This window comes from Pelophylax lessonae (assembly GCF_965119305.1).
Source record: "Pelophylax lessonae genome assembly, chromosome: 4".
Lineage (NCBI taxonomy): Eukaryota > Metazoa > Chordata > Amphibia > Anura > Ranidae > Pelophylax > Pelophylax lessonae.
Genome location: NC_138771.1, coordinates 81,304,370 through 81,331,616, shown reverse-complemented (window position 1 = coordinate 81,331,616; position 27,247 = coordinate 81,304,370). Strand labels below are relative to the sequence as shown.

The following is a 27,247-nucleotide window of genomic DNA, read 5'->3' as shown; positions in this document are numbered from 1 at the left end:
GTGGGAATCCTGTACCGGTATACCGTATGTACCGTAGCTTCGGCTACATACAGTGTACCGCGCTGAGCCAATCAGGGAGAGCGATGTATTCTATTATTGAATGCAAAGCCTGCTCGGATTGGCGGAGTAACATCAGCCCGTCTCTCTGACTCTGCCAATCCGAGCAGGCTTTGCATTCTATAATAGAATACATCGCTCACTGTGATTGGCTCAGCGTGGTATACTGTATGTAGCCGAAGCTACGGTACATACGGTATACCAGTACAGGATTCCCGCACAGCCAGCGTCTTGAGATTACATCTACTGGTAATACTTAGGGTACCTTGGAGATATTATGAGAGATTACATGTATTACAGTACTAGGGTACTTTGGAGATCTATGAGAAATCTGATGTTTTTCAATGGTGTTACCTTGCTTGGGAAGGGGGGTATTCTTATACGGCGACTATAGCCCAAAACCTATGTTTTAACTTGAAAATTAGGGGGGTCGTCTTATACGCCCAGGGATACATTCACCTTATCTCTAGTGGATGAGAAGTAAGGTACTACCTCCATTTACCTTACTCCGACAGACTCTGGCGCTGTCCTCTGCTCCAGCTTGTGGGTAGACTCTCGCTGTCCTCGTGTACAGTGCAGGGCTATTGGTTCCATATAAAAACCCTCCACCCTTCTGTCCCTTTCCACCCTTTAATTTCTATGTAAGATTAAAGTAAAACTAAAGGTCATTTTTTAATTTTGGATAGAGTGGAGAGGGGTTAGAACCCCCATCAGGTTTCACCACTGTCTGTGCCCCAGCTAGTGAGATTCACCCTCTCTATTTGTCCTGTTTACCATTAGCATTGAAAATTAAACAAAAAAAAAAAAATCCAAAATGTAGTTTTTTCCCCAGAACAGTAATAGAGGGGAAAATCTTCCAATGAAGACACTAGTTCTTGGGACCTTAGGGGGGCCCAAGGAACTGCCTTAATTTGCAGGGATTTCCTCACACTACCTGTTTTGGCTATGGGATAGAAAGTGAAGATTAAGGAAAGTTAAGGTTAAAGCGATAATAAAGCGGTTCTGTGTAATGGGTTTGCACAGAGCAGCCCCCATCCTCCTCTTCTAGGTTTCCCCACTGGTGCTTCTGGATCCTCCCCCCACCGAGTGCCCCTATAGGAAGCTGCTTCCCATGGGGGCACTTGTGTGTGCTTGATCCTGTGCCAGGCTGTTTGCATCTATTAAAACACACAGCCCTCCCCCCGTTCTCTGCTCACAGGTTTTGACTGTCAGAAGCAGGAGCCAATCGCTCCCACTGCTCTCAACCAATTCTGTGAGAGTGGAGAGGGGAGAAGAGCCGCTGCAGATGTGCACAATGCTGGACCAAGATCAGGTTCAGGTGAGTATTTAGGGAGAGCTTGGGAGGGAGCCACTATTAAAAGGTTTTCTACTTTAAAACTCATGTCAACTTGTGTTATTGCAATTGGGGTAGGGGCAGATGAATGACAGGATCTCCTCCTCCACTCATAGAAAGTGTTTCTTTCCATGAAAACAATACGAGAAGTTTTCTAAATGGAGGAAGGGGAGGGAAGGCTTTAGGAGATTTTCAAAACCGCTTACAATGCTCTTAAGGTAGAAATATAGGCAAAACTTATTTTTTTTTTTATTTTGGATAGAGTAAGGGCTCTTTCACGCGGTCCGCCTCCGCAGGCGGATCCGTGTTGCTCAGCAGGGATGGATCCGCGATCCCCGCTGAGCCGGGCGGATGACAGCTCCGTCTCCGCTTTCAGAGCGGAGAGGGAGGTGTCTCAGCACCCGCTGCCCTCTATGGGGTATCGGAGGAGAGCGGACCGCTTGTCCGCTCTCATCAGATCCGCTCCGCTCCGATTACTGAACGGATGGAAAAATAGGGTTTCCATCCGTCCAGATTTCAGCACAGGATCGGATGCGGATGGCAGCGGGTGTCAGCGGAGGTGTCTCCGCTGACACCCGCTGCCCCATAGAGCTGCATGGAGGATCCGATCAGATCCGCCTAAAAAACTGACAGGCGGATCTGATCGGACCACCTGTGTGAAAGAGCTTATAATCCTTTTTTTTTGCCATCTGTGTCCTATTGCGGAGATTTCCCTTCACTTCCTGCCCCAAAGCCAAACAGGAAATGAGAGGAAATACCGGCAGATTAAGGAAATTCCGGTCACCAGAACTAGCTTCCTCAATAGAACATTTTCCCTCTATTACTTTTCTCGGGACAAAAAATTTGGGATTTTCTTTGACTTTCACTTTCAATAATAATGGTAAACGATTAGGATGGAGTCACAGACAGCCATAAAAACTGACAAGCATTCTAACCCCTCTGCACTCTATCCAAAACTAAAAAAAAAAGTTTTGACTTTAGTTATACTTTAAAGCATGCAGGGCTGGAAGCTCACAGCTGTGAGGAGGTTCCAACATCAGTGAAGGGAGGATTTCTATAATAAGGAGCAGCCAGCAGGACATAGAGCATCCTTCATTGGAGGCAAGTTTTATGTCCCTGGTGCAGTATATTCCAAAAAAAAAAGTTTTAAATCTACTTCAGATTTAAATACATTTTATAGTTGGCTTTAGCAAACACAGGATGTCTGGCATTTTAAGATTTCCTTCAACTTTTATTACTGACATCTTCACAATGACTAATTGTTGGCTGTACTCTGTTTTTATCACCATAAAATTACAGCTCTCCTAATATTGTATGAAAACTAAATACAAAGTTGGATATTAACTAAAAAAAAAAAAGTTCTATAAAGTCTTTATTAAAACATAAATCATTAACACTTGATTGTGATAATAAAAACCATGGCATTTAAACAATGTAAACATGCGATCCTTAAGAAGCAAAACTGTTTGAAAACTGTGGTCAGTCACTTGTTGAGCACATGTGTCTTTGAGGAATGTTTAATTTTTTCCCAATGTTCTGTCTTCAAGATGTTTGCACTAAACACTATTATACGGTATTGGTACTATGATGTGTTTGGGTTTAGAATGGTTTGATACAAAGTGCCTTTCTTAAAGTGTATGTAAACTCTAAAAATACATTTCTCTTATGTGCTCCCTTTTGGTCTGTTAAATATACTATTGAAAGTGTTTTATTTCATCTGTTAGACAAGTGCAAAAAAAAAAAAAAAAAAACAAGTCGCTATTCATCCATCCAGAAATCTTGTGAGCTGGTAACTTTCTGCACTCTGTGCCACTGGACTGTTACCAGTTAACAATGTCCCTGCTTCCTTTGTGGACTACAAAACACATATCCCCCATTATGGAGGAGAGGGAGGTGTTATGTAGTTTTAACACATTCTTGTCCTAGGGCAGGGGTGGGGAACCTTTTTTCTGCCAAGGGCCATTTGGATATTTATACCATCATTCAGGGGCCGTACAAAATTATCAACTTAAAAATGTGCCTGTTATATTTGGTCAATCATTAAATTAACTTACCCCTACTGTGATGGCTGGAACTGCTTCACTGTGGTGAAGTGTGTGATGTTAGCTGGTACTGATGATGTTGCTACCTGCAATTGGTTTTCCAGGTTTGCGTTGGTCAGTCTGGAGCACAGTCGAATCTTTGCGGTGGTAAGTTTTGAAAAGAACTGCTGGTGGTTACTGCTGGTGGGTACTGCTGGCTGGTACTGCTGGCGTTTACTGCTAGCTGGTACTGCTGGTGGGTTCTGCTGCTGGTGGGAAATGCTGGCTGGTACTGCTGGTGGGAAATGCTGGCTGGTACTACTGGTGATTACTGCTGGCTGGTACTGCTGGTGTTAAATGCTGGCTGGTACTGCTGATGGTTACTGCTGGCTGGTACTGCTGGTGGGAAATGCTGGCTGGTACTGCTGGCTGGTACTACTGTGAGTACTGCTGGCTGGTATGCTGTGGGTACTGCTGGCTCAGGCTGGTACTGCTGACTGGTACTGTGCTATGCTGTGGGTACTGCTGGCTGATACTACTGTGAGTACTGCTGGCTCAGGCTGGTACTGCTGGCTGTTACTGTGGTGTAGGTACTGCTGGCTGGTACTGCTGTGGGTACTGCTGGCTCAAGCTGGTACTGCTGGCTGGTATTGCTGTGGGTACTGCTGTGGGTACTGCTGGCTCAGGCTGGTACTGCTGTGGGTACTGCTGTGGGTACTGCAGTGGGTACTGCTGGCTCCAGCTGGTACTGCTGTGGGTACTTCTGGCCCAGGCTGGTACTGCTGGCTGGCACTGTGCTTTAGGTACTGCTGGCTGGTACTGTGCTGTAGGTACTGCTGTGGGTACTGCTGGGCCGGGCTGGTACTGCAGGCTGGTACTGTGCTTTAGGTACTGCTGGCTGGTACTGTGTTGTAGGTACTGCTGGCTCAGGCTGGTACTGCTGGCTGGTACTGCTGTGAGAAATGCTGGCCCAGGCTGCTACTGCTGGCTGGTATTGTGCTGTAGGTACTGCTGGCTGGTACTGCTGGCTGGTACTGCTTGCTGGTACTGCTGGCTCAGGCTGGTACTGCTGGCTGCTACTGCTGTGGGGACTGCTGGCTGCTACTGCTGTGGCTACTGCTGGCTCAGGCTAGTATTGCTGTTGGTACTGCTGGCTGGTACTGCTGTGGATACTGCTGGCCCAGGCTGCTACTGCTGGGCTGATACTGCTGTGGGTACTGCTGGCTCAGGCTGGTACTGATGCGGGTACTGCTGGCTCAGGCTGGTACTGCTGTGGGTACTGCTGGCTCAGGCTGGTCCTGCTGTGGGTACTGCTGGCTCAGGCTGGTACTGCTGTGGGTATTGCTGGCTCAGGCTTGTACTGCTGGCGGGAAATGCTGGCTAGGAGCAGCGCCGTGCTGGAGGAAGAGGAGATGCTTCCTGTATTGGTCACAGGCGGAGTGCATTTGATATCACTCCGCCTGTGACTCAGACTGTCAGGATGGAGCTGGAACTATACAGGAATCATTGGCTCTGTTCTGACAGCTCAGCTGACAGACACAGACTCTGCAGCAGCCGGGGGGCCGGACCAAATGGTTTTGGCCCGCAGGCCATAGGTTCCCCACCCCTAGGGTGACAACTCTGCTCAGTACATTTGTCGCCCTAGGACAAGAAGTATGGTATCGCCAGGATTACCATATTAAAATAAAGAAAAATAAGTGTGAAAAAAGAAAACAGATGCAACCAACACATCTTTGGACCAGTAAGCCGCAATACTACCAATTTTAGTTCTTCGGTTTAGATGTGCTTTAAGCCAGGGCTCAAAATCTAAAGTCCTGAGCTACTAGCCAGGCCTTAAGGGTTACTCGCCACCAGTTGCCCCACCCAACTCCTACCCTGCCCCGCCCCTAATTTCGCCCCTAAACACGCCCTCATAAATTATCTCATAAAATTACACTGTTAAATGTTTTTGCATTAATGCAGAAGTTACAAAAATAAATATTAATAACAACGTTTTCAGTGCCCATCAGTGCAGCCTAATCAGTGCCCATCAAGGGTCTGGAACCCCCAAATCACCATCCTAGTACCCCCCCCCCCCCAAATTTCACCTCCTAGAACAAATCCTACCTGTCAAATCCTCCCCCCATCAAAATTTTCCCCCTAGCACAAAAAACCCCCATTATTCCTACTGGCACAACCCCCCCCCCCCCATACCCCTTTTTAACAGCCCCGAGACTTCCTGTTCTGGCACAAATCCATCCCCCCACCCCATTCCAATAATCTCTATAAGGGCGATCCCCAAATCCCCACTCCTGGCACAAATCCTCACCCCCCCCAGCACGAATCACTCCTCCTAGCACCCTCCCCCCCCCCAATTGCCCTGCTAGAAGAAATCTTATATTGTCACCTCTCAAATTCCCCATCCCAGCACAACCCCGCTCCCCCCCCCCCCATATCGATCCCACTTAGAAGTAATCATCTTCTCCCCACCCCTCCTAGTACAAATACTTTTTGGGGGATTATCCCTGGGGGGGGGGGGGGATTGGAATAAGAGAATTTGTAGCATGAGGGGTGGGGAGAAGATGACTTCTAGGTGGGATCAATATGGGAGGGGGGGTTGTGCTAAGGGGGGGGACTGTGCTGTGCTGAGATGGGGGGGTTGTGCTAGGAGGGGGGGGGATTGTGCTGAGATGGGGGGGTTGTGCTAGGAGGGGGGGGGGACTGTGCTGAGATGGGGGGATTGTGCTAGGAGGGGGGGGCTGTGCTGAGATGGGGGGGCTGTGCTGAGATGGGGGGATTGTGCTGAGATGGGGAGTTGTGCTAGGAGGGGGAGGGACTGTGCTGAGATGGGGGGTTGTGCTGAGATGGGGGGGGGGACTGTGCTGAGATAAGGGGGTTTTGCTAGGAGGGGGGATTGTGCTGAGATGGGGGGGTTGTGCTAGGAGGGGAGGGACTGTGCTGAGATGGGGGGATTGTGCTAGGAGGGGAGGGACTGTGCTGAGATGGGGGGATTGTGCTAGGAGGGGGGGGGCTGTGCTGAAATGGGGGGGGCTGTGCTAAGATGGGGGGATTGTGCTGAGATGGGGGGTTGTGCTAGGAGGGGGAGGGACTGTGCTGAGATGGGGGGGTTGTGCTAGGAGGGGGGGGGGGTTGTGCTGAGATGGGGGGACTGTGCTGAGATAAGGGGGGTTTGCTAGGACGGGGGATTGTGCTGAGATGGGGGGGTTGTGCTAGGAGGGGGGATTGTGCTGAGATAAGGGGATTGTGCTGAGATGGGGGGGGTTGTGCTAGGAGGGGGGATTGTGCTGAGATGGGGGGGTTTGCTAGGAGGGGGGGATTGTGCTGAGATGGGGGGGTTTTGCTAGGAGGGGGGATTGTGCTGAGATGGGGGGGTTTTGCTAGGAGGGGGGATTGTGCTGAGATGGGGGGGTTGTGCTAGGAGGGGGGATTGTGCTGAGATGGGGGGGGTTGTGCTAAGAGGGAGGGGGGGATTGTGCTAGGAGGGAGGGGGGATTGTGCTAGGAGGGGGGGAATGTGCTGAGATTGGGGGTTGAACTAGGAGGGGGGGATTGTGCTGAGATGGGGGGGATTGTGCTAGGAGGGGGGGGGGGGTTGTGCTGAGATGGGGGGGATGTGCTAGGAGGGAGGGGGGATTGTGCTGAGATGGGAATTTGGGAGGTGACAGGATAAGATTTGTACCCCAGTCAGTGTAGTTCACCCTTTCCTCCAGCATGCAGACCTCAGATACAGCGCGGCACATCGCTCTGTGATCTTCCTCTTCATATGTCAGAGCGGAGGAGAAGCCGATTCCTATTCCTAAAGCTTTGCACGGACAGCTGGCGGGAGAGATGCGGCTGCAGAAGGGGAAGAAGATTGCGGCTCAGGAAGGACACTGGATGTCAGATGGGACTATACAGAGTTTGTTACCCGCCCCCTTTCCACATTGCTTGCTTTGACTTGGAGGACAGGGGATAACAAACTCTGTATAGTCCGGATCTGACATCCAGTGTCCTTCCTGAGCCGCAATCTTCTTCCCCTTCTGCAGCCGCATCTCTCCCGCCAGCTGTCCATGCAAAGCATTAGGAACTAATTGTCTTCTCCTCCGCTCCACCTCCACTCTGACTCTTTAAGGGGAGAAGTCCCGATCTGACAGGAGTGTGTGAAGCCCGGCGAGAAGACAGAGAGAGCACATCCCGCTCTCTCCTGTCACAGAAACACTCCTGGCAGCGCACCTCCCATGACACAGACGCCCAGGGCAGCCATCCTTCCATCCATCCCACCCTCCCTTGTACCGGCTCTGGGTGAGATGATCAGCTTGAACCCCTCCATCAGTCCTGCTGGCCGGATAATGTCAGCGGCGGATCATCCCGCTCAGCTTTAATTGTAATTGCCGTGCGCTCGCCGACATACACAGTCCCGCCTCCTAGCCCGTCTTCTTTGATAGACAGAACACGTCCTGGTGGGCCAGGTGTTCTGTCTATCAAAGAAGCCGGGCTAGGAGACGGAACTGTGTATGTCGGCGAGCGCGCGGCAATTACAATTAAAGCTGGTACAGCGGGATGATCCGCCGCTGACATTATCCAATCCTTCGGCGGCTTTCCTGTCCTCTCCTCTCTTCCCCTTACAGTAGCTCGCCATACATAATTTTCCACTCGCAAAATGCGAGTAGGCGAGTGGAAAATTTGAGGGCTGCTTTAACCACTTCGACCAGCAGTTTAACTATTACCTCTGGCGGGCAGCTATGTTGTTCTTTCTGATTTATGTAAACTTCCTGGATTACAGCACAAGTTTTTTAAGTAGGCTCACAGCCAATGATTTTGGCTGTGAACCTGCTGATGACTGTGGCCAATCACAGCACAGATCTGTGTGTTTTAGTAAACACAACCCAGATCTGGATTTTCTGTCTCCCTGATTTCACTTACCGTTCAGAGCCGAAGTCAAAAGAAAGAAGAAAAGCCAGCCAGGTAGTCTGTAAGTAAAATAAGCACACGTACACTTGTTAGGCACACAGTTAACCCTTTTCTTGCCCTCCTGATCACCTCTGGCACCCAGCCAGTGTCATTTGTACAGTGCCAGTGTACATTATCACTAAGGCCTGTATTAGTGTCACCAGTGATGTCAGATTAGCGTCAGTTAGCATCCCTCCCAGCCAGTGTCAGTTAGCACCAGTTCCTGATTGCCCGCCACATTATCACATTTACACTAAAAGTCGCTGATCACCGACATTACTAGTATAGTGTCTGTCTGGGTCCGTATACTGATCCCAGTCAGAACTACACTAGTGTCCCCAATAGTATAGTGTCCCCAAAAGGACAGTGTTAGCCCCAATCACTGCCAGCGCTTGAGATATGTAGCAGAATACATTCGGGCAGTGGTGGAACTACCAGGGTCACGATGGACACACTTGCAACCGGGCCCTGGCATTCCGCCACTGTGGGGGGCCCAAACCCATCATCTCCCCCTGCACCTCCAGTTAGAAGTTCACTTCATACAGTGGAGAGAGGAGGGGCCTCTGACTCTGGCAGGTATGGGCTTTATGGCACAAGCAGAGAGACTCACTTGTGTACTGAAGTCGGTGCCTGCCCGGGTCAGATGCCTCTTCCCTCTCCACTGTATAGCTGAACTGCTGGCTGGAAGGGCAGAGGGAGATGCTGTGATTAATATGTGCAGGTGAGTGGCCATGGGGTGTCCAGGATACTGAAAGTACACTGTTATGTGTGTTGGCAAGGTGGGAGGACAGTGCAGAGATGTGCTGGGGGTTGGAGGTGCAGAGATGTGCAGGCGGCTTACATAGCAGAGATGTGTTAAGGGTGTGTGTGTGTGTGGGGGGGGGGTTGCAAAGATCATATGCTGTGGTGTACAATGCAAAAGAGGTGTGTGTGTGTGTGTGTGGGGGGGGGGGGGGGGTTACAGGAGTGGGGGGGGGGTGCAGAGATGTGTAGCAAAGTACATAGATGTGCTGGGGGGTGTCAAGGTGTGCTAGGGAATACAGAGGATGCTGCCTAAAGTGCAGAGGTGTACGTGTGGAGGTGTACTGGGGTGTTACGAAGACTTGCTTTGCATATGGAGGCATACTGGGGGATAAAAAGGTTTCTAGCAGATGCAGAGATGTTTTGGGGTGGGGGGGGGGTATTACAGAGAAGGCTGGGAGGTGCAGAGGTGTGTGTAGGAGGTGCAGTGATGTGCAAGGGGGTACAGACGTGTGCTAGGGATACATGGGTTTTTTTGTGAGGTACAGAGATGTGGGGGGGGGGGGGAAATGGAGGCGTGCTGATGGGTAAGGAAGCATTCTGAGGGGTGTAGAGATGTGCAAAGGGGTATGGCATTAGGTAGTTCCTACAGAACCATGCCAATTGTAAATGCCCCATCCCTAATTAAGATGCATTCTCCCCCTAATTAAGATGCATTCTCCCCCTACAATGGTTGTCTGAACACAGAAAAAAAAAGGCGTCCCTGAAATTTTTTTGGAAAGGTTGGCAACTATCCCATTAAATATAAATGTCCATAATCGTGATTTAAAAAAGTGACATCAAAAATATAATCCCAATAAAGTTCAAATCAACTCATGCAAAAATGCAAAGTAGCAAAATGGTAGAGTAGATAATTTTATATTTTATAATTCCCAACATGTTTTGGGCCGATTCACACCAGAACTCAGTGCGGAGAAGCCGCGCTCGAACACCCTGCCTTTGCAATCTGCATGCATTGCCAGTATAAAGGTAACAGCATCCCAAACACAAATTGCAAATGTAGTACAATTGTGGGCATTAAATCGCAGACTGTACAGTAATGTTTGCTAAAATAATTTCATTAAATGTAACAGACCAGAAAAGTATTGTTCTTTTTTTTTTTCTCAGCAAAAGTGGGGCTAAACTACAAATCAGCAGGGTTTCAGAACTAAAGTTATCTGTTTCAATAAATACTGGAGAAAGCCAGATGTCACAATATGCTAATGCAGGTTTGCTGCGCAACATTTAATCCCATTGGATTTTTCTCTGGTTTATTGTACTTGTTACTGACCACATTGTTACTGCAGAATGTTGTGGTTTCCTATGTGTCACATATCCAGGGTGAGGTTTTCTTGGATGCAGAAGGGACTGTCTGACCTCCTGTATGCAATTTTACATAAACTATTCACAAATCCAGAATACCCTTTTTATACTGTACATAAATGGCCATTCCTGTAGCATGTGTTTAACAGAATAGTTATTCAATTCCCTAAAAGGTAGAGGAACGTTTTGCACATCGAGTAGGTTAGTACCTGATAACTTCTGTAACTCCGAAACAGAAAGTCTGTGGTTTTAATTAAAGGAGTTGTAAAGTCAGGAAGGTTTTTTATCGTAATGCATTCTATGCATTAAAGCGGAATTCCGGGCACAAAAACAAAATTTCAATAAACATACCCCCGGGACAGTCAGGGCTAGTACATTCCACAATGGCTAGCCTCTGATCTGTCCCGGTTCGCACTTACCTGCAAGAAGAAATACTCACTTTAAAATTTCTTCTCCAGCGTTGCCATCTCTGTTGTGGGCAGCTGAAGCCGGCGCGATCCTCTTCTGCGTCCTCTTCCGCGTCTTCTTCTCCCAGAATGCGCCTTCACCGGCTCCTCTCGTCACTTCCGGTGTGGTGCCGCATTCCTCCACAGCTTCTGGGCATGCCCAGAAGCTGTTTAGCAGGGAATGCGGCGTCGCCCCGGAAGTGACGAGCGGGGCCGGTGCCGTCGCATTGATTCCTGGGAGCGATGACGTTCAGCTCCCAGGAATCATTGCAAGCCGGAAGAGACGGCGCGGCGAGGCCGCAGAGGGAGGAAGTGACGAAAGGTGAGTATTTTTTTCTACAATTACAAGGTAAATAAAAAAAAAAAAAAAAAAAAAAACCTAACCAATTCCTTTTCAGGTGAAGGAGACCAAGCGGATGGGCACAAAAAAAGAAAAGGTCGATTTTGTGCCCGGAACTCCGCTTTAAGATAAAAAGCCTTCTGTGTGTAGCAGCCTCCCCGGCACACCTAATACTTACCTGTGCGCCCTCTCTGTCCAGCGATGTCCATGAGTCCCTCGGCCATCCTAGGACTCTCCCTGTTGATTGACTGAGATACAGCCACGGCGCCATTGGCCCCCGTGGCTGTCAATCAAAGTCAGTGAGCCAATCAGGAGAGAGAGGGAGCGGGGCTGAACGGCAGCTCCGTGTCTGAATGGACACACGGCGCTGCAGCTCGGGTGCCACCATAGCAAACTGCTTGCTGTGGGGGCGCTCAATAGGAGGGAGGGGCCAGGAGCAGAACAGAGAGACCCGGAAAGTATAAACATTTTTTTTTTTTACCACTTTAAGACCGGAAGATTTGACCCCCTTCCTGACCAGGTCCTATTTTGCGATTCGGCACTGCGTTACTTTCCCGGACCATTGCGCGGTCGCGCGATGCTGTACCCAAATAAAATTGACGTCCTTTTTTCCCCACAAATAGAGCTTTCTTTTGGTGGTATTTGATCACCTGTGCGATTTTTAATCTTTGTGTTATAAACAAAAAAATAGCGACAATTTTAAAAAAAAAAAAACGATTTTTCACATTCTGTTATATAACATTCCCAAAAATCAATTTTTTTTTAACATTGTAGGCCAATTTGCTTTCTGCTACATATTTTTGGTAAAAAAAAAGCGTATTTTAATTGGTTTGCACAAAAGTTATCGCGTTTACTAACTACGGGAAAGATTTATGTAATTTTTATTGTTTTTTTTTTTTTTTTACTAGTGTCGACGATCTGCGATTTTTTGCCAGACTGTGACATTGCGGCGGACAGATTGGACCCCTAACTGACATTTTTGATACTTTTGGGGGGACCAGTTACATTACTACAGTAATCAGTGCTATAAATATGCACTGCTACTGTAATAATGACACCGGCAGGGAAGGGGTTAACCCTATAGGTGATCAAAGGGTTAAATGTATGTCTCATGCTTACTGATGTGGGGGGGTTCTGTGACACAGACAGAGATCGCAGGATCAGCTATGCTGAATCCTGTGATCTCTGTCTGTCTGTCACTGAGAAGATCCCCCTGCTTTGTTTACATAAGCAGGCGGGTCTTCTCACACTTTCCCCGACGATCGGGGAAGAGATCGCCGCCTCTCCTCCTCTGGCCCAACTCCTGCTGTGTCTAAACACAGCAGGAGCGAGCCTCCGGTGCCACGCGTGCGCCCCCCAGACCACTAGGAGTCCAGCGAAAAAAAAAAAATGAAGAGATTTCTAGTCACAACTTACCAACCAGCCAGCGACCAACCGAATTGAACTGTCTAACAGTATGCGTTAAAAACAGGGGTTTGGTTGCACACATTTGCAAATACATGCGTAAGCTGCAGGCCCCGGCAAGGCACCCTGTGATCTGCAGTCCCTAACTCTACAATTTAAAGATTCTCTACAATGAGAGCACATGCATCTAATGGGATAGAGGGAGGACAGGTGACTAGAGGGAGCCCACCCCTCCTTAAAGGCACAGGGTCACACTGAACACCCAGCACATCGCACAATGGCGGCAAAGGTGTCAGTGCGTTGCTTGGCTCAATATAGATATCAATAATGCAAAAAGTGGTCACCGCCTCCACCTATAACTGGTCTTAGTGGTAAGGAGCACTGGAAGCGCAGACACAGATCAAAAAAACAAAAAAAAAACAAAGATTTCCAGTCACAACCAGCCAGCGACCAACTGAATTGACCTGTCTAACAGTATGCGTTAAAAACAGGGGTTTGGTTGCACACATTTGCAAATACATGCGTAAGCTGTAGGCCCCGACAAGGCACCCTGTGATCTGCAGTCCCTAACTCTACAATTTAAAGAGTCTCTACAATGAGAGCACATGCATGATTTGATTAGAGGGCTTTCCTTGCAGCTAAGGGACAAACACCCCTGAAGGTGAGAACAGGGAGTGCTAGGCTTAAAGAAGCACAGATGCCATTTAGGTAGATCTGCTGGAAGCTGCTTGCAGCACAGCATAACTGGATAGCTGTCAGCTGGTCTGTCAGGACTGGTTCTGCTACATCTCCATAGGCCCTGGAGATGTAGCAGAACCAGGACAGCAACCACAGGCAAGGTGGTACCCAAGAAAGGAGCAGAATCAGGCTGGCAGGATGTGACTGAAGAAGCGTAGTCTGGATAGTGGTCAAAGTGATACATTGGAAGGCAAGCCAGAGAGTAGGCAGGTGCACGGTCAAGAACAGAGCCGAGGTCATTTACAGGGATCCAGTGGAGCAAGCAGAAGAGAAGTTTAAGTTTTAGTAATAAACTCAGAACCTGCATTCACAATATCTGGTTTCCCACAGGAAACAGAACATGGAAATGCAATTATTTTAGTAAATATAAACGGGTAAATACCTTTTCTCATCAACAGTATATAGCTGTCAGTAACAGGTGTGACCAGAAATGTGTGAACTGCCACAGAGAATATCAGGCACAAATTCAGTGCAAAAGAATATCATTTATTTGAAAATAAGTAAACGTAAATGTAAACGCACCTCCAATAAACCAAACTGTGTAAAACAAACCAGATAACCAAAAAAAAAATAGTGACTCACAATGCACAACTGCCTAAACCAAATATATACAACAAATAGGGAATGCAGGCGTAATTGTAACAGAGCCAGGGTCATACACAGGAGATCAAGCAGAGGGAGCTGGGAGCAGGACAGGAAGAGGGTATCAGGAGACGGAGAGAGCAGGTGGGAAGGGATCAGGCTTCTGGGTCGGGATCAGGGTCCAGGAACAGGAGACAAGATACAGGAACACTGGAACGCAGGTCAGGGGCACATGGAGACAACACCAAGGCAACAAGGGAATAATAGACAGGACTTAAATATACTTCCTGCAACAAGCATCAGGTGATGACTAACAATATGAGCTTCTGGCTGCTGAGAGACACCCACTGGTGGACACTGGAACTGCAGCTTATGGATATGGGAGCCACAGGTGAGCCCTTTCCTAACTATAGCAGTCTTGTGATTTGTATCAGTTCCTAGTAAAGCTTGTAGGAGGAGTTTTCATTCTCCCCTGATCCTCTGTCTGGACAGTGCTGATTTGCCCTGTGCTGATCACATGCACTCTCCCAAGAAAAAAAGAAAAACTCTAGCAATACACACCAAACTAATGGGCCATACACACTATACAATTCTCTTTAGATTTTTTCCTTCAGACTTACCAACCATATAATATGAGAGGTCAAACCTAAACACTTTCAATTTGTATGCAATCAGACAGGCCCTTGCACTACATAGAAAAGGTAAATTTAAAGAAAATCTGACAACAAAGGTTGTACAGTGTGTATCCAGCTTAAGCATGTGCAACCTAACTCCAAAAGCTCTGTTCTATCACGAGATGGGTTGGAGTCAGTTAAAGAAGAGGAGGATCAGAAAAGACAGGATCACACAGCCTTTATACACAATGCAGAGGATTAACCCCTTAGGTTCCACAGTGAGTATAACAAGCATGCTTAACATCATATACAGTCTGATTTTACTGTTGTGGGTTTAGTAACACTTTAAGAGCAACCAATGGTCATGCATGGTAGAGCAAGAGAAGCCCTTAGAATAAGCCAGGGTCAAACCAGGGATCAGGCAGTGGGGAAATCCAGAGCATACAGGAAACACAGGAGCAAGTAGTACTGGTAGCTGAAGATCATCCAGCAAAGTCAAAGTACAGCCACCGTCCTTATATAGGGTGTTTGGTGCCAGTTTTGGCAGCAGATGTGCATAAACGTGTGCCAGTCTGCACGCTCATGAGTTTGCAAGCATTTCTCTGCAAACAAGCACAGCTATGTAAAGTATTGGCAACTATGGCAGGTCTTCTCAGCACATGCACATTTTTATTCTACTGTCTCCTTTTCAGCACATGCTCATGTTTGTTCCGAATAGCAGTCTGACAAGATGCTATTATAAGTATCCACAGAATAAGACATTAAATATAAAATATTTATCAAAACCGATAATATCACATAATAAATATATCTTAGAAGGGGGTATAAAACTATTCCAGCCTCAATAGCCCCCATAGGACCAGATAGTTACAAATCAGCTTTAAAATTATTAAAACATGGTAACACTTCAAGTTGGTGACTGCCAGGGACATCTGCCCTGGGAGCTTAGAGAGTATAACCCACAAGGCCCAAAAGTGTAACTGAGCAGATTCTGGAAGAGTTTAAAGTCAATATAGCCCATGATATCACCATAGGTAAGTCTAAAAAAAATCTATAGCAAAATATATAGTGTACATTATATTGAAAATAAATATATTGAAAATGGTGACTGCAAAAACACACAAGGTTTCTGTAATTTAGTTTTATCCTTTTTCACTAAAAGAGGGAATTACAATATAGCATGTATATGTACTGTATACACCTGTGCCAACTAATATACAAACACAGAGCTGCTGTGTTCAACACCAGTGCACTATATTACCATAATTTCATATATCAAAGTGCAATACTATTATGATAATTTACCATACACTGTGCAATACAAAGTGCCACAAACATAAAGTGCTTCTTATAATAAAGTGTCCACTGTGGTTCAAACAATAAAACTTTAATATACACTATATTACCAAAAGTATTGGGATGCCTAAACACACATTCAAGCATTCCAGTCTTAAGCTGCATACACACTATCCAACTTTTGTGGTTAGATTTCCTTCAGATTTACCTTTTCTATGTAGCGCAAGGGCCTGCCAGATTGCATACAAATTGAAAGTGTTTAGGTTTGACCTCATATTATATGGTTTTGGTAAGTCTAAAGGAAAAAGTCTTCAGAAAATCTTATAGTGTGTATGGCCCATTAGTCTGTAGAGTTAAATATTGAGTTGGCCCACCCTTTGCAGCTTTAACAGCTTCAACTCTTCTGGGAAGGCTGTCCACAATGTTTAGGAGTGTGTCTATGGGAATGTTTGACCATTCTTCCAGAAAAGCATTTGTGAGGTCAGGCACTAATGTGTACGAGAATGCCTGGTTCGCAGTTAAAGCTGTTATATCTGCAAAGGGTGGGCCAACTCAATATTGAACCCTATGAGCTAAGACTGGCATGACATTGAAGGTCATGTGTGTGTAAAGGCAGGCGTCCCAATACTTTTGGTAATATAGTGTATATTAAAGTTTTATTGTTTAAACCACAATACTTAAGGTAATATAGGAATTTATTTACTAAAGCTACAGAGAGCAAAATTAATCACAATTCTGCAAAGAAATCAATCAGCTTCTAACCTCAGCTTGTATAATTAAGCTTTAGCAATAAAACCTGGAAGCTGATTGGTTTCTATGCAGAATTGTGACTAATTTTGCCCTCTCTAGCTTTAGTAAATAAACCCCATAGTGTATGTGATTATGGTGATATAGTGCATCACAAATAAGCCCTTTTGTTATTAGTGGAAGAACAATATAATATGGTTTAAAAAAAAATGTAAAAAAAATCAGTTTTCTCTAGATTTGGTATATATTAAAATGCGTAGTATATGTGTGGAGTTCATGTACAAAAACTCAGTCTTGATGTTGTATTACAGATTCTTGGAAAGTCCAAAGGGCTGGACTGGAAAAGCTTGGTGAAATTAGGAGATCTTCAGAACATACTTGATGCTAGCCTGGAATATATGCAGGCCTTGGTTGAGGAAGTTCTCCACCCTGAACCATACACAAGAGAAGAAATTTGCCAATCTTTAGGAATAAGTTTACAGGAGCTCCGTAGTACCATTTTAAGCCAAAACACTCAGGATGGTAAGTCAGACGCACAACCTTTATTATAACTAGGTTGATTCATGAATGTTAATAGTAAGCAATGCAAAAATGATACTGTGTTTAGTGATATTCTGTACATTTTTTTTTATTGTGGTATTGTAAAACAAAATGGCATTTCATATAGGAAAAAAATCATAAGCAATTTTATGTTAAGTATTTTTTTTAGAGAAAAGTCAGTAAAATGAAATTTAGACTCCTGTGCATAAAGTCTTTTCCCACAAGAGGGAGAAATGTTATCTTCTCACAGAATAACTTCACTGTGATTGTTCCGCACAGCTCTGCTGATCACTAGTACAAAGCCAAATACAAGGTTAGCTTAACTAGAGTTTTCTTTTTTTTCCTTTATTTTCTGCTTTTACTTTATTTTACAATTTCTGATTTTTCCCCTAATACTTTTTTAACCCCCTTACCTATTCACTTTTATATCTACGTTCTCTATTTCTTGTATTCTACTTTGCAGTACTCACCCAAACATATAAGAGGTGATCCAGACAATTAAAGCCCATCCACAGTATTGGTGTGTGTTAACATGCATTGAACTAAGGCAGTCCTTTGGACCCAGCAAAAGGGTGGATGTAGCATTTTTGGCAGCACACGTCTGATGGCAAGGTGGGTTGGGTTGCCATGTAGAATGAATGGCACCATGTCTTACAAACACAGATAACAGTTGTTGCGGGAATGTGCATGTTACTGCAGTGCAATAGTGTGAATGGGCCCTTAAGGAAATAAATTGCTCCACTTATTACCATAATTTCCAAATATTTGAGGCCGAAGCATGGTGTGTTCATTGTACTTTATAAACGTGCATGCTCAGACCTAATGAACTTCAAAAGGCCATTTTATGAATATGAATTGCCTTTCTGGTTCCGCCCCTAGATTCCCATAGAACATATAGACTGATTAGGCCCACCTAATCTGCTGAAAATAGCTCACTGTATTATATGAAAACGTGTTTTCTGGGCCTTCAATATGTTATGTCCATCTGTTTTTGCATTCTTCAGTATGTGTTTTTATTAACTGAAAATCCAGTCACATAATCACCTTTTGTCTTAGTATGTGGAGTCATTAAACTTATTCTGTTGTTCCTAACAGTATCCAGAAGTTTGTATTTCAGTTTAAACAAGGAGGCAATTGTATGCCAGTAGCATGCTTTCTTTTTTTATTACTCTTTACTAACCAGAGAGAGAAATAACACCTGGAGCTTGATCCTTGCTGTCATGAGAAAAACCTCCATTTTTCTTCAAATTTTATTAAAAACCTGTATCACAGCGCTGCTGACCTTTATATAAACTTTGCTCCATAAAGATTAGTACAGCTTATGTATTGGTCATGAAACCATCTAAGATAAGAAATCATCCAAAGTATGTGAACATTCACGTGATAACTCTGTTCTGCAAAGTGTCTCACTAAATATATTGAAATAAAATGAAATGATGACTCAATCTTGAGTATGATCATTGTAGTCCCTAGCAGAAATGAAAGTGGTTATAAAGGCAATATTCCCTGCATTAAAGCGGAGTTCCGGGCACAGAAGTCATTTTTTAACAAACATACCCCCGGGACAGTCAGGGCTAGTATATTCCACAATGGCTAGCCTCTGATCTGTCCCGGTTCGCACTTACCTTTTAGAAGAAATACTTACTTATAAAATTTCTTCCACAGCGTTTCCATCTCTCTTGTGGGCAGCTGAAGCTGGCGCGGTCCTCTTCTGCGTCTTCTTCCGCGTCTTCTTCTCCCAGAATGCGCCTGCACCGGCCCCTCTCATCACTTCCGGTGCGGCGTCGCCCGGAAGTGACGAGCGGGGCCGGTGCCGTCGCATTGATTCCTGGGAGCGATGACGTTCAGCTCCCAGGAATCATCGCGAGACAGGAAGTGACAGTGGAGCCGCGGCGCTGAGGGAGGAAGTACCCTGAGGTGAGTATTTACGATCTTCGATTACAAGGTGAGTTTTAAAAAAAAAAAAAACCTAACTATCCAATTCCTTTTCAGGTGATGCAGAACTAGCGGACGGGCACAAAAAAAAATATCGATTTTGTGCCCGGAACTCCGCTTTAAGGTAATAAATTTCACATTACTTTTTCTCCCTTCTCCAAACACTTACCTGACACCACTCAAGATCCAGCTCTTATATATAGAGTGAAAAATCTGCAAAACAAGCAAGTGCCCAATGAAAAAACCCAATATTACTAAAAACCAACAATAAATAAATCAAGTTTTTGAAACAAGTGCCCAGTGTAAATAATCAATACCATTATAAATATAGACACATGGTGGATTCATATGTGCCCAAAAGTGTCAAATGTGCGAACAAAATGGATATGGTGGCGTAACTTGTAAATGTATACAAATAAAGTGTTGTGTGCTAAATTGTGAAACATACAAGGATTAAGTGCAGAGGTGCAAATTGGTATAGTAAAAAATCAAAAACCCTCACCAATTATGAAATATGAAATAAAGTACATAAATTATACAGTTAATCGATTTTTTTGCACATTTGACACTTTTTTTGCACATGTGATACTTTATTTTTAGGCAGTGCCACCATACCTTCCCTTCCCTTCCTTTCCATATTGTTATACCCTTATAGGGTATCTGAGGTAGGCAGCAGCCCTTATATTCCTTACAAATCCTAGCGCGGAATCTATATATTCTATACATGGCGGATTCAGTCGTGCCTTTTAAAGTATCAGTAGTGCTCATATAACCAAAGGTGACCAATACAGTGGCCAGTGCTGTCATCACATGTCTTTTCCCAAAAAATAATGTAAATAGTCCATCCGTTATTTCACTGCTCCATCCTTCATATGTCAGTGCTGTAAATCCTCCTCTGAAGGCAGGATGTTGCAGCCGGACAGAGTATACCAAAAAAATGCACAGTGCCCAGGTGTCTCCATGCGGGGCCCCTCCTGTTGCGTCATTCACCAGAATTAATTCCCCTCAAAGGGGATAACCAGCCTTCACAGCTCCACCTGGCTGTGTACCGATATCCAGGGCCACCCCCTGGGTATTCCTCCCTGCTGTCTCTTACTCTCAACGCCAGTGGTAAGCGTACATATAAGTATCAGAAGACAGGCTTCATAATGTAATACCATAAAATGAGGTTTTATTTGAAAAAATATAGCACTTATATTTAGAAAAAAGACATTCAGCGTTGTGAACCAGGAAGTCCGGGATGCGATGCACTCCATGGACCCGGAACCGGAAGTGACGTAATGAGGCTGTAGCCCTGTCTTACGCATTTCATCACAATCATGTCATTAGGAGCGGCGCCATATTGCTGCACCTTCCGACTTTTATTGTATGCAGTATCCTAACAACCTGGTGCACGTGTCCTGCAGCCATATTGAATGTAATAATCATAATCTTGGTTTATAGTCTATATAAACTCTGCTTTGGCATTCAGCAGGACAAGTATTTGTCCTGCTGGATGCCAAAGCAGAGTTTTGTGAGAGTCAGAGTCATTGTTACGAAACGCGCAGGGCGGGGCTGCAGCATCATTCCGTCACTTCCCTTAGCATAAAGCACATCCCTTAGTAAAAGCACCACACTGTACACATAAACATTGGTTAGACACACTTTTAACACTTTGATCGCCCTAGATGTTTAACTCCTTCCCAGACAGTGTCATTAGTACAGTGACAGTGCATACTTTTAGCACTGATCACTGTATTAGTGTCACTGGTTCCTGCAAAGTGTCAAAAGTGTCTGTTAGTGTCAGATTGTCCGCCGCAAAATTGCAGTCCCTCTATAAGTAGCTGATCGTCACCATTACTAGTATAAAAAAACAAATACATAAAAATTCCAGTATATATACACCATCATTTGTGGACGCTATAACATTTGCGCAAACCAATCAATATACACTTATTGGGATTTTTTTTTAACAAAAATTTGTAGCAGAATATGTATTAGCCTAAATTTATAAAGATATTAGATTTTTTCAATTTTTTATCGGATATGTTTTTATAGCAGAAAGTAAAACATATATATACTTTTTTTTTCAAAATTGTCTATTTTTTTGGTTATTGCGCAAAAAAAAAAAAATCTCAGTGGTGATCAAATACCACTAAAGGAAATCTCTATTTGTAGGGGAAAAAATACATAAATTTAATTTATGTACAGCGTTGCATGACCGCGCAATTGTCAGTTAAAATATTGCAATGCTGTATAGCAAAAAATGGCCTGGTCATGAAGGGAAGTAAATCTTCCGGAGGGCAAGTGGTTAAACTTTTTTTTTGCACAATATATATTGAAGATATTTTCCTTATACTGTATGTGTTTGTTCGTATGTATATACTATACGTGTGTGTGTATATGTATATATATATATATATATATATATATATATACAATGGAATAATAGAACAACTGTTTCTGGCATCCCTGCTCTTGTGAACTTGAGAAAGAATGGGGATACCCAAAACAGTTGTTCTATTGTTCCAGTGTAGATTTAAGAAAATAAAAAAAGTACAAAGGTACCTGTGCCACATCCCTTCTGTTTGACTTATACAGCATGTATCAGCTGTGGATGGGAGTCACTGAATGTTTGTATGTATGTGTATTTGTATGTACTGTATACATAGTCATGTGAAAAAGTAAGTACAAGCAAGTTTAGGTCTTTATTCAAAAAGTGCCTTCAGGTAAAGGTGATATACTTTACAAAATGACACATACAATTGATATTACCATAATCCAATTTAAGAAAATGCAAGTTTGTCTCAAGGTTTGTGGATAAAGTACAGTATGTCACAAAAGTGAGTACACCCTCACATTTTTGTAAATATTTTATTATATCTTTTCATGTAACAACAATGAAGAAATGACACTTTGCTACAATATAAAGTAGTGAGTGTACAGCTTGTATAACAGTTTAAATTTGCTGTCCCCCCAAAATAAACCAACACACAGCCATTAATGTCTAAACTGCTGGCAACAAAAGTGAGTACACCACTAAGTGAAAATGTCCAAATTGGGCCCAAAGTGTCAATATTTTTTGTGTCCACCATTATTTTCCAGCACTGCCTTAACCCTCTTAGGCATGGAGCTCACCAGAGCTTCACAGATTGCCACAGTCCTCTTCCACTCCTCCATGATGGCATCACAGAGCTGGTGGATGTTAGAGACCTTGCGCTCCTCCACCTGACATTTGAGGATGCCCCACAAATGCTCAATAGGGTTTAGGTCTGGAGACATGCTTTGCCAGTCCATCCCCTCTCCCCCCTAAGCTTCTTTAGCAAGGCAGTGGTCACCTTGGAGTTGTGTTTGGGGTCGTTATCATGTTGGAATGCTGCCCTGCGGCCCAGACTCCGAAGGGAGGGGATCATACTCTGCTTCAGTATGTCACAGTTTATGTTGGCATTCATGGTTCCCTCAATGAACTATAGCTCCCCAGTGCCGGCAGGATTCAGGCTGCCCCAGACCATGACACTCCCACCAACATGCTTGACTGTAGGCAAGACACACTTGCCTTTGTACTCCTCACCTGGTTGCCGCTACACATGTTTGACATCATCTGAACCAAATAAGTTTATCTTGGTCTCATCAGACCACAGGATATGGTTCCAGTAATCCATGTCCTTAGTCTGCTTGTCTTTAGCAAACTGTTTGCAGGCTTTCTTGTGCATCATCTTTAGAAGAGGCTTCCTTCTGGGATGACAGCCATGCAGACCAATTTTATGCAGTGTTCGGCGTATGGTCTGTGCACTGACAGGCTGACCCCCCCCCCCCCCCACCCCTTCAACCTCTGCAGCAATGCTGGCAGTACTCATACCTCTATTTCCTAAAGACAACCTCTGGATATGACGCTGAGCACTTCTTTGGTCGACCATGGCGAGGCCTGTTCTGAGAAGAAGGCTTCTGTTAAACCGCTGCATGGTCTTGGCCACCGTGCTGCAGCTCAGTTTCAGGGTCTTGGTAATCTTCTTATAGCCTAGGCCATCTTTATGTAGAGCACCAATTCTTTTTTTCAGATCCTCAGAGTTCTTTGCCATGAGGTGCCATGTTGAACATCAAGTAACCAGTATGAGAAAGTGAGAGTGATAACACCAAATTTAACACACCTGTTCCCCATTCACACTTGAGACCTTGTAACACTATCGATTTACATGACACTGGGGAGGGAAAAGGGCTAATTGGACCCGATTTGGACATTTTTACTTAGGGGTGTACTCACTTTTGTTGCCAGCGGTTGAGACATTAATGGCTGTGTGTTGAGTTATTTTGAGGGGACAGCAAATTTACACTGTTATACAAGCTGTACACTCACTACTTTACATTGTAGCAAAGTGTCAATTCTTCAGTGTTGTTACATGAAAAAATATAATAAAATATTTACAAAAATGTGAGGGGTGTACTCACTTTTGTGAGATACTGTATGTGTACTCTTTCAATTTAAAGAAAATAATATTGCTGCGCCAAGTCTTTCATTGGAGATAAATAAATAAATAAAGATGTTTGGTGTACAAAATGTTATCACAATAACTCTAAATCAGTCCATCAACTGTGATACTAAAGTGATAAATCAATTTCTGAGCCGTGATTATAAAATCAATAATATTAATAGTCCCAATCCTCAGTGAAAATAGTGACTGAAAGAAAATCAAAAAATCTTCATCCACAAACGTGATCAAAAGTGCTGCATGCTTCACTCCAGGTGCTCCTAGTGACTAGTGACAGATTAGCAGCTCACCATAGGAACAGACTCCTGAGAGTCAATACACACTCTGGGATAATCACTGCAGTCTGGTTTGCCTTCCCATCACCGCCTCCTGATAGTCCCTCCAGGTTTATATGGCATCGGTGTGGAAAAATAAAAGCAAGATCTAGTGCTCTCTGATTTTAAGGCTATTTATTTATTAATAAGGCTATTTATTAAATCATAAATGGTGAAATCGCACTTACATTTCAAAGCACTTCAGCAGTGCGGACTTATCATAGCATCAAACGCTGCCTGTGGTCTCCGGGAATCGACGTGATGACTTGCAGGCTCCTCCCCCATACGCGTTGCGTCATAGACTTCGTCAGAAGACGCTGACGAAGTCTATGACGCAACGCGTACGGGGGAGGAGCCTGCATGTCATCACGTCGATTCCCGGAGACCACAGGCAGCGTTTGATGCAATGATAAGTCTGCACTGCTGAAGTGCTTTGAAATGTAAGTGCGATTTCACCATTTATGATTTAATAAATAGCCTTAAAATCAGAGAGCACTAGATCTTGCTTTTATTTTTCCACACCGATGCCATATAAACCTGGAGGGACTATCAGGAGGCGGTGATGGGAAGGCAAACCAAACTGCAGTGATTATCCCAGAGTGTGTATTGACTCTCAGGAGTCTGTTCCTAAGGTGAGCTGCTAATCTGTCACTAGTCACTAGGAGCACCTGGAGTGAAGCATGCAGCACTTTTGATCACGTTTGTGGATGAAGATTTTTTGATTTTCTTTCAGTCACTATTTTCACTGAGGATTGGGTCTATTAATATTATTGATAATCACGGCTCAGAAATTGATTTATCACTTTAGTATCACAGTTGATGGACTGATTTAGAGTTATTGTGATAACATTTTGTACACCAAACATATTTATTTATTTATTTATCTCCAATGAAAGATTTGGCGCAGCAATATTATTTTCTTTAAGTTTTCACAGGTGTTTTTGTGTTTGGCACTGATTGTTTGCAGCCTTGTGCACAAGAACTTTGATTGATTCTTTTTTTCTGTTTAATGTGGGCTTGGGCTGATTATTTTTGATTTACATATTGGTACTCTTTCAATTGTCCTACCTTTCAATCCAAAATGTTAGAATTAGCTCCAGAATTGTTCCAGACTGGGTGCCAATGATCAGGACCTTCTTGTGTTATTCTGGTGGTATCTGTCTTAATCAAACCTCAGATAACCATTGACTGGTGTTGTCTTAGTGATTGACGTGTGTGTGTGTGTGTGTGTGTGTGTGTGTGGTGACATATTGCCAAGTTCAAAAATCTCTCTAAGGCCCTTAGAAAAATGGTGGCGGATGCCTGGGAGCCTGACAAGGGATTTAAGAAGATAGCCAAATTATTTGAAATCATTAATTTCACTTTTTAGAAAATAATATACTAGTGGCTTAGATTTCAAAAGGCTACTAATTTGCCCACGACTGGCCAGCCAAGCAAGTTATGTCCTAGAGCTGAACTGTATCCAGATCATACACACTAAGGGCTCGTTCACACTGGAATGCAGTGCGGGAGAACCACATTCCTGCGTGGCTTCCTCCACCACATTCCGATCACAATACCCATGCGATCTGCTGCGGGGATCATTTCAAGTTAACAATGCCTCAAACGCAGGTCGCAAACGCATTGCATTTGCCCGCACCTTCCCGCACTGGATCACATGGTGTAAAAGGATCACGTGAGGCTGTTGCATGCACTTATTTTGGTGCGGTGCGATTTCAGCCCATTCAAAATGAATAGGGCTGAAATCGCACTGCACAGAACTGCATGTGAAGCAAACAGGAACCGCACAGCGTTCCTGTGTGATTCACATACAATTCTAGTGTGAATGGGCCCTAAGGTATAAGGTATTCTGAACAAGCAGAAAAAGTTCAAAGTTTAAAACACAGGCTAAAGTCTCATACACACGATCAGAAAACCATGCGAAAAATGCCACTTTCGAAGCAATCGTACAATAATCGGATCGTTAGTACACAGCTTTTGAAAGCCGATCACGACAGTTCATTCAATATTATCCGATCAGACAAGCGTGAAATCTTTTCTGGTACGATACCAGATTTACGTTTAATCAGCACAGTTGTCGTTCCAAAATCCAATCCAAATACAATACAATACATTACCTCACTCCCAAATTTTTATTCTGTAGTACAAGAATTTTTTAAATCCCTGCACACCAGTGCCAGTAGCTTTACTAAAGTATGTGACAGATTCAGGTAATTATTAATACAAAGTGGCGCTATGGCTGCACCCATTTCTAAATAATTAGATAACGCAGAACATAATGTAGATAGCAAAACCTGAAGTCATTTTAACCAATATTCAGTAGGTGTACAGAGACAGGCAGAATACCTTTCTTTGTATGCTGTGCAGCAGGGTGGTATGTTTGCCACTGTTACCCCCCACCCCACTTGTCATTGCTTGTCAGGGACACTGTGGGCTTCACAGTCAACAGGCTCCTATAAACCTGTGATGATGACTGTAGATGGAGCCTGCAGGGGAAGCTTAGACAAAGGTTCCTTATCAGGTTTGCTCTCTCCTATGCCATTTCTACAGCCAATAGCAGACTGGCTGCTATCTATGGATCCTCCGACAGCCTGCTATCAATCACTAAATTATACCATGAAACATGATCATCAATGTGCATATGATGCAGGTGAAAATTACAAGGAGCAGGTAGGAAGGTTTATAATAGGAATCGACCGATTAGCGTCAAGGCTGATATATCGAGGGCCGATTTGCACTTTCCCGATATATCGGAATCAGCCCCGGGACTGGCCGATATTGCCGATCTTTTTGTGATGTCATTCTACCTTCTTAGACGGCCTCCCTCGCCTTGGACAGCCTCGCCTGGAGTCGGGACTAGTCTCGCAGGAGTGTATCGCAGCCATACACCCACCCACAGCAGCCCGGTGCCAGCCAGCCACAGGCACTGTACCAGCGAGCCAGCCACCCACAGGTCCTGTACCTGCCAGCCACAGGCACTGTACCAGCCAGCCATCCACAGGCCCTGTACCAGCCAGCGACCCACATCCCCTGTGCCAGCCAGCCACCCACCCACCACAGGGTGCTAGCCAGCCAGCCACCCACCACAGGGTGCCAGACAGCCAGCCACCCACCACATGGTGCCAGACAGCCAGCCATCCACAGGCCTTGTACCAGCCAGCCAGCCACCCACAGGCCCTGTAAAAGCCACCTGCAGGCACTGTACCAGCCAGCTGCCCACAGGCCCTGTACCAGCCAGCCACCCACAGCCCCTGTGCCAGCCACCCACCCACCACAGGGTGCCAGCCACCCACCATAGGGTGCCAGACAGCCAGACACCCACCACAGGGTGCCAGACAGCCACCCACCCACCACAGGGTGCCAGACAGCCAACCACCCACAGG

At 44.8% G+C, this 27,247-nt stretch overlaps 1 protein-coding gene across 1 annotated transcript in view; it reads left to right on the top strand.

Annotated features, from left to right (window-relative positions):
* GALK2 (galactokinase 2) overlaps positions 1-27,247 on the top strand; it is a 320,319-nt gene that overhangs the window by 197,135 nt on the left and 95,937 nt on the right. The window contains exon 8 of the mRNA XM_082254041.1: positions 16,921-17,131. Within this exon, the coding sequence (XP_082110167.1) occupies positions 16,921-17,131 (211 nt within the window). The remainder of the gene's footprint in view (positions 1-16,920; positions 17,132-27,247) is intronic.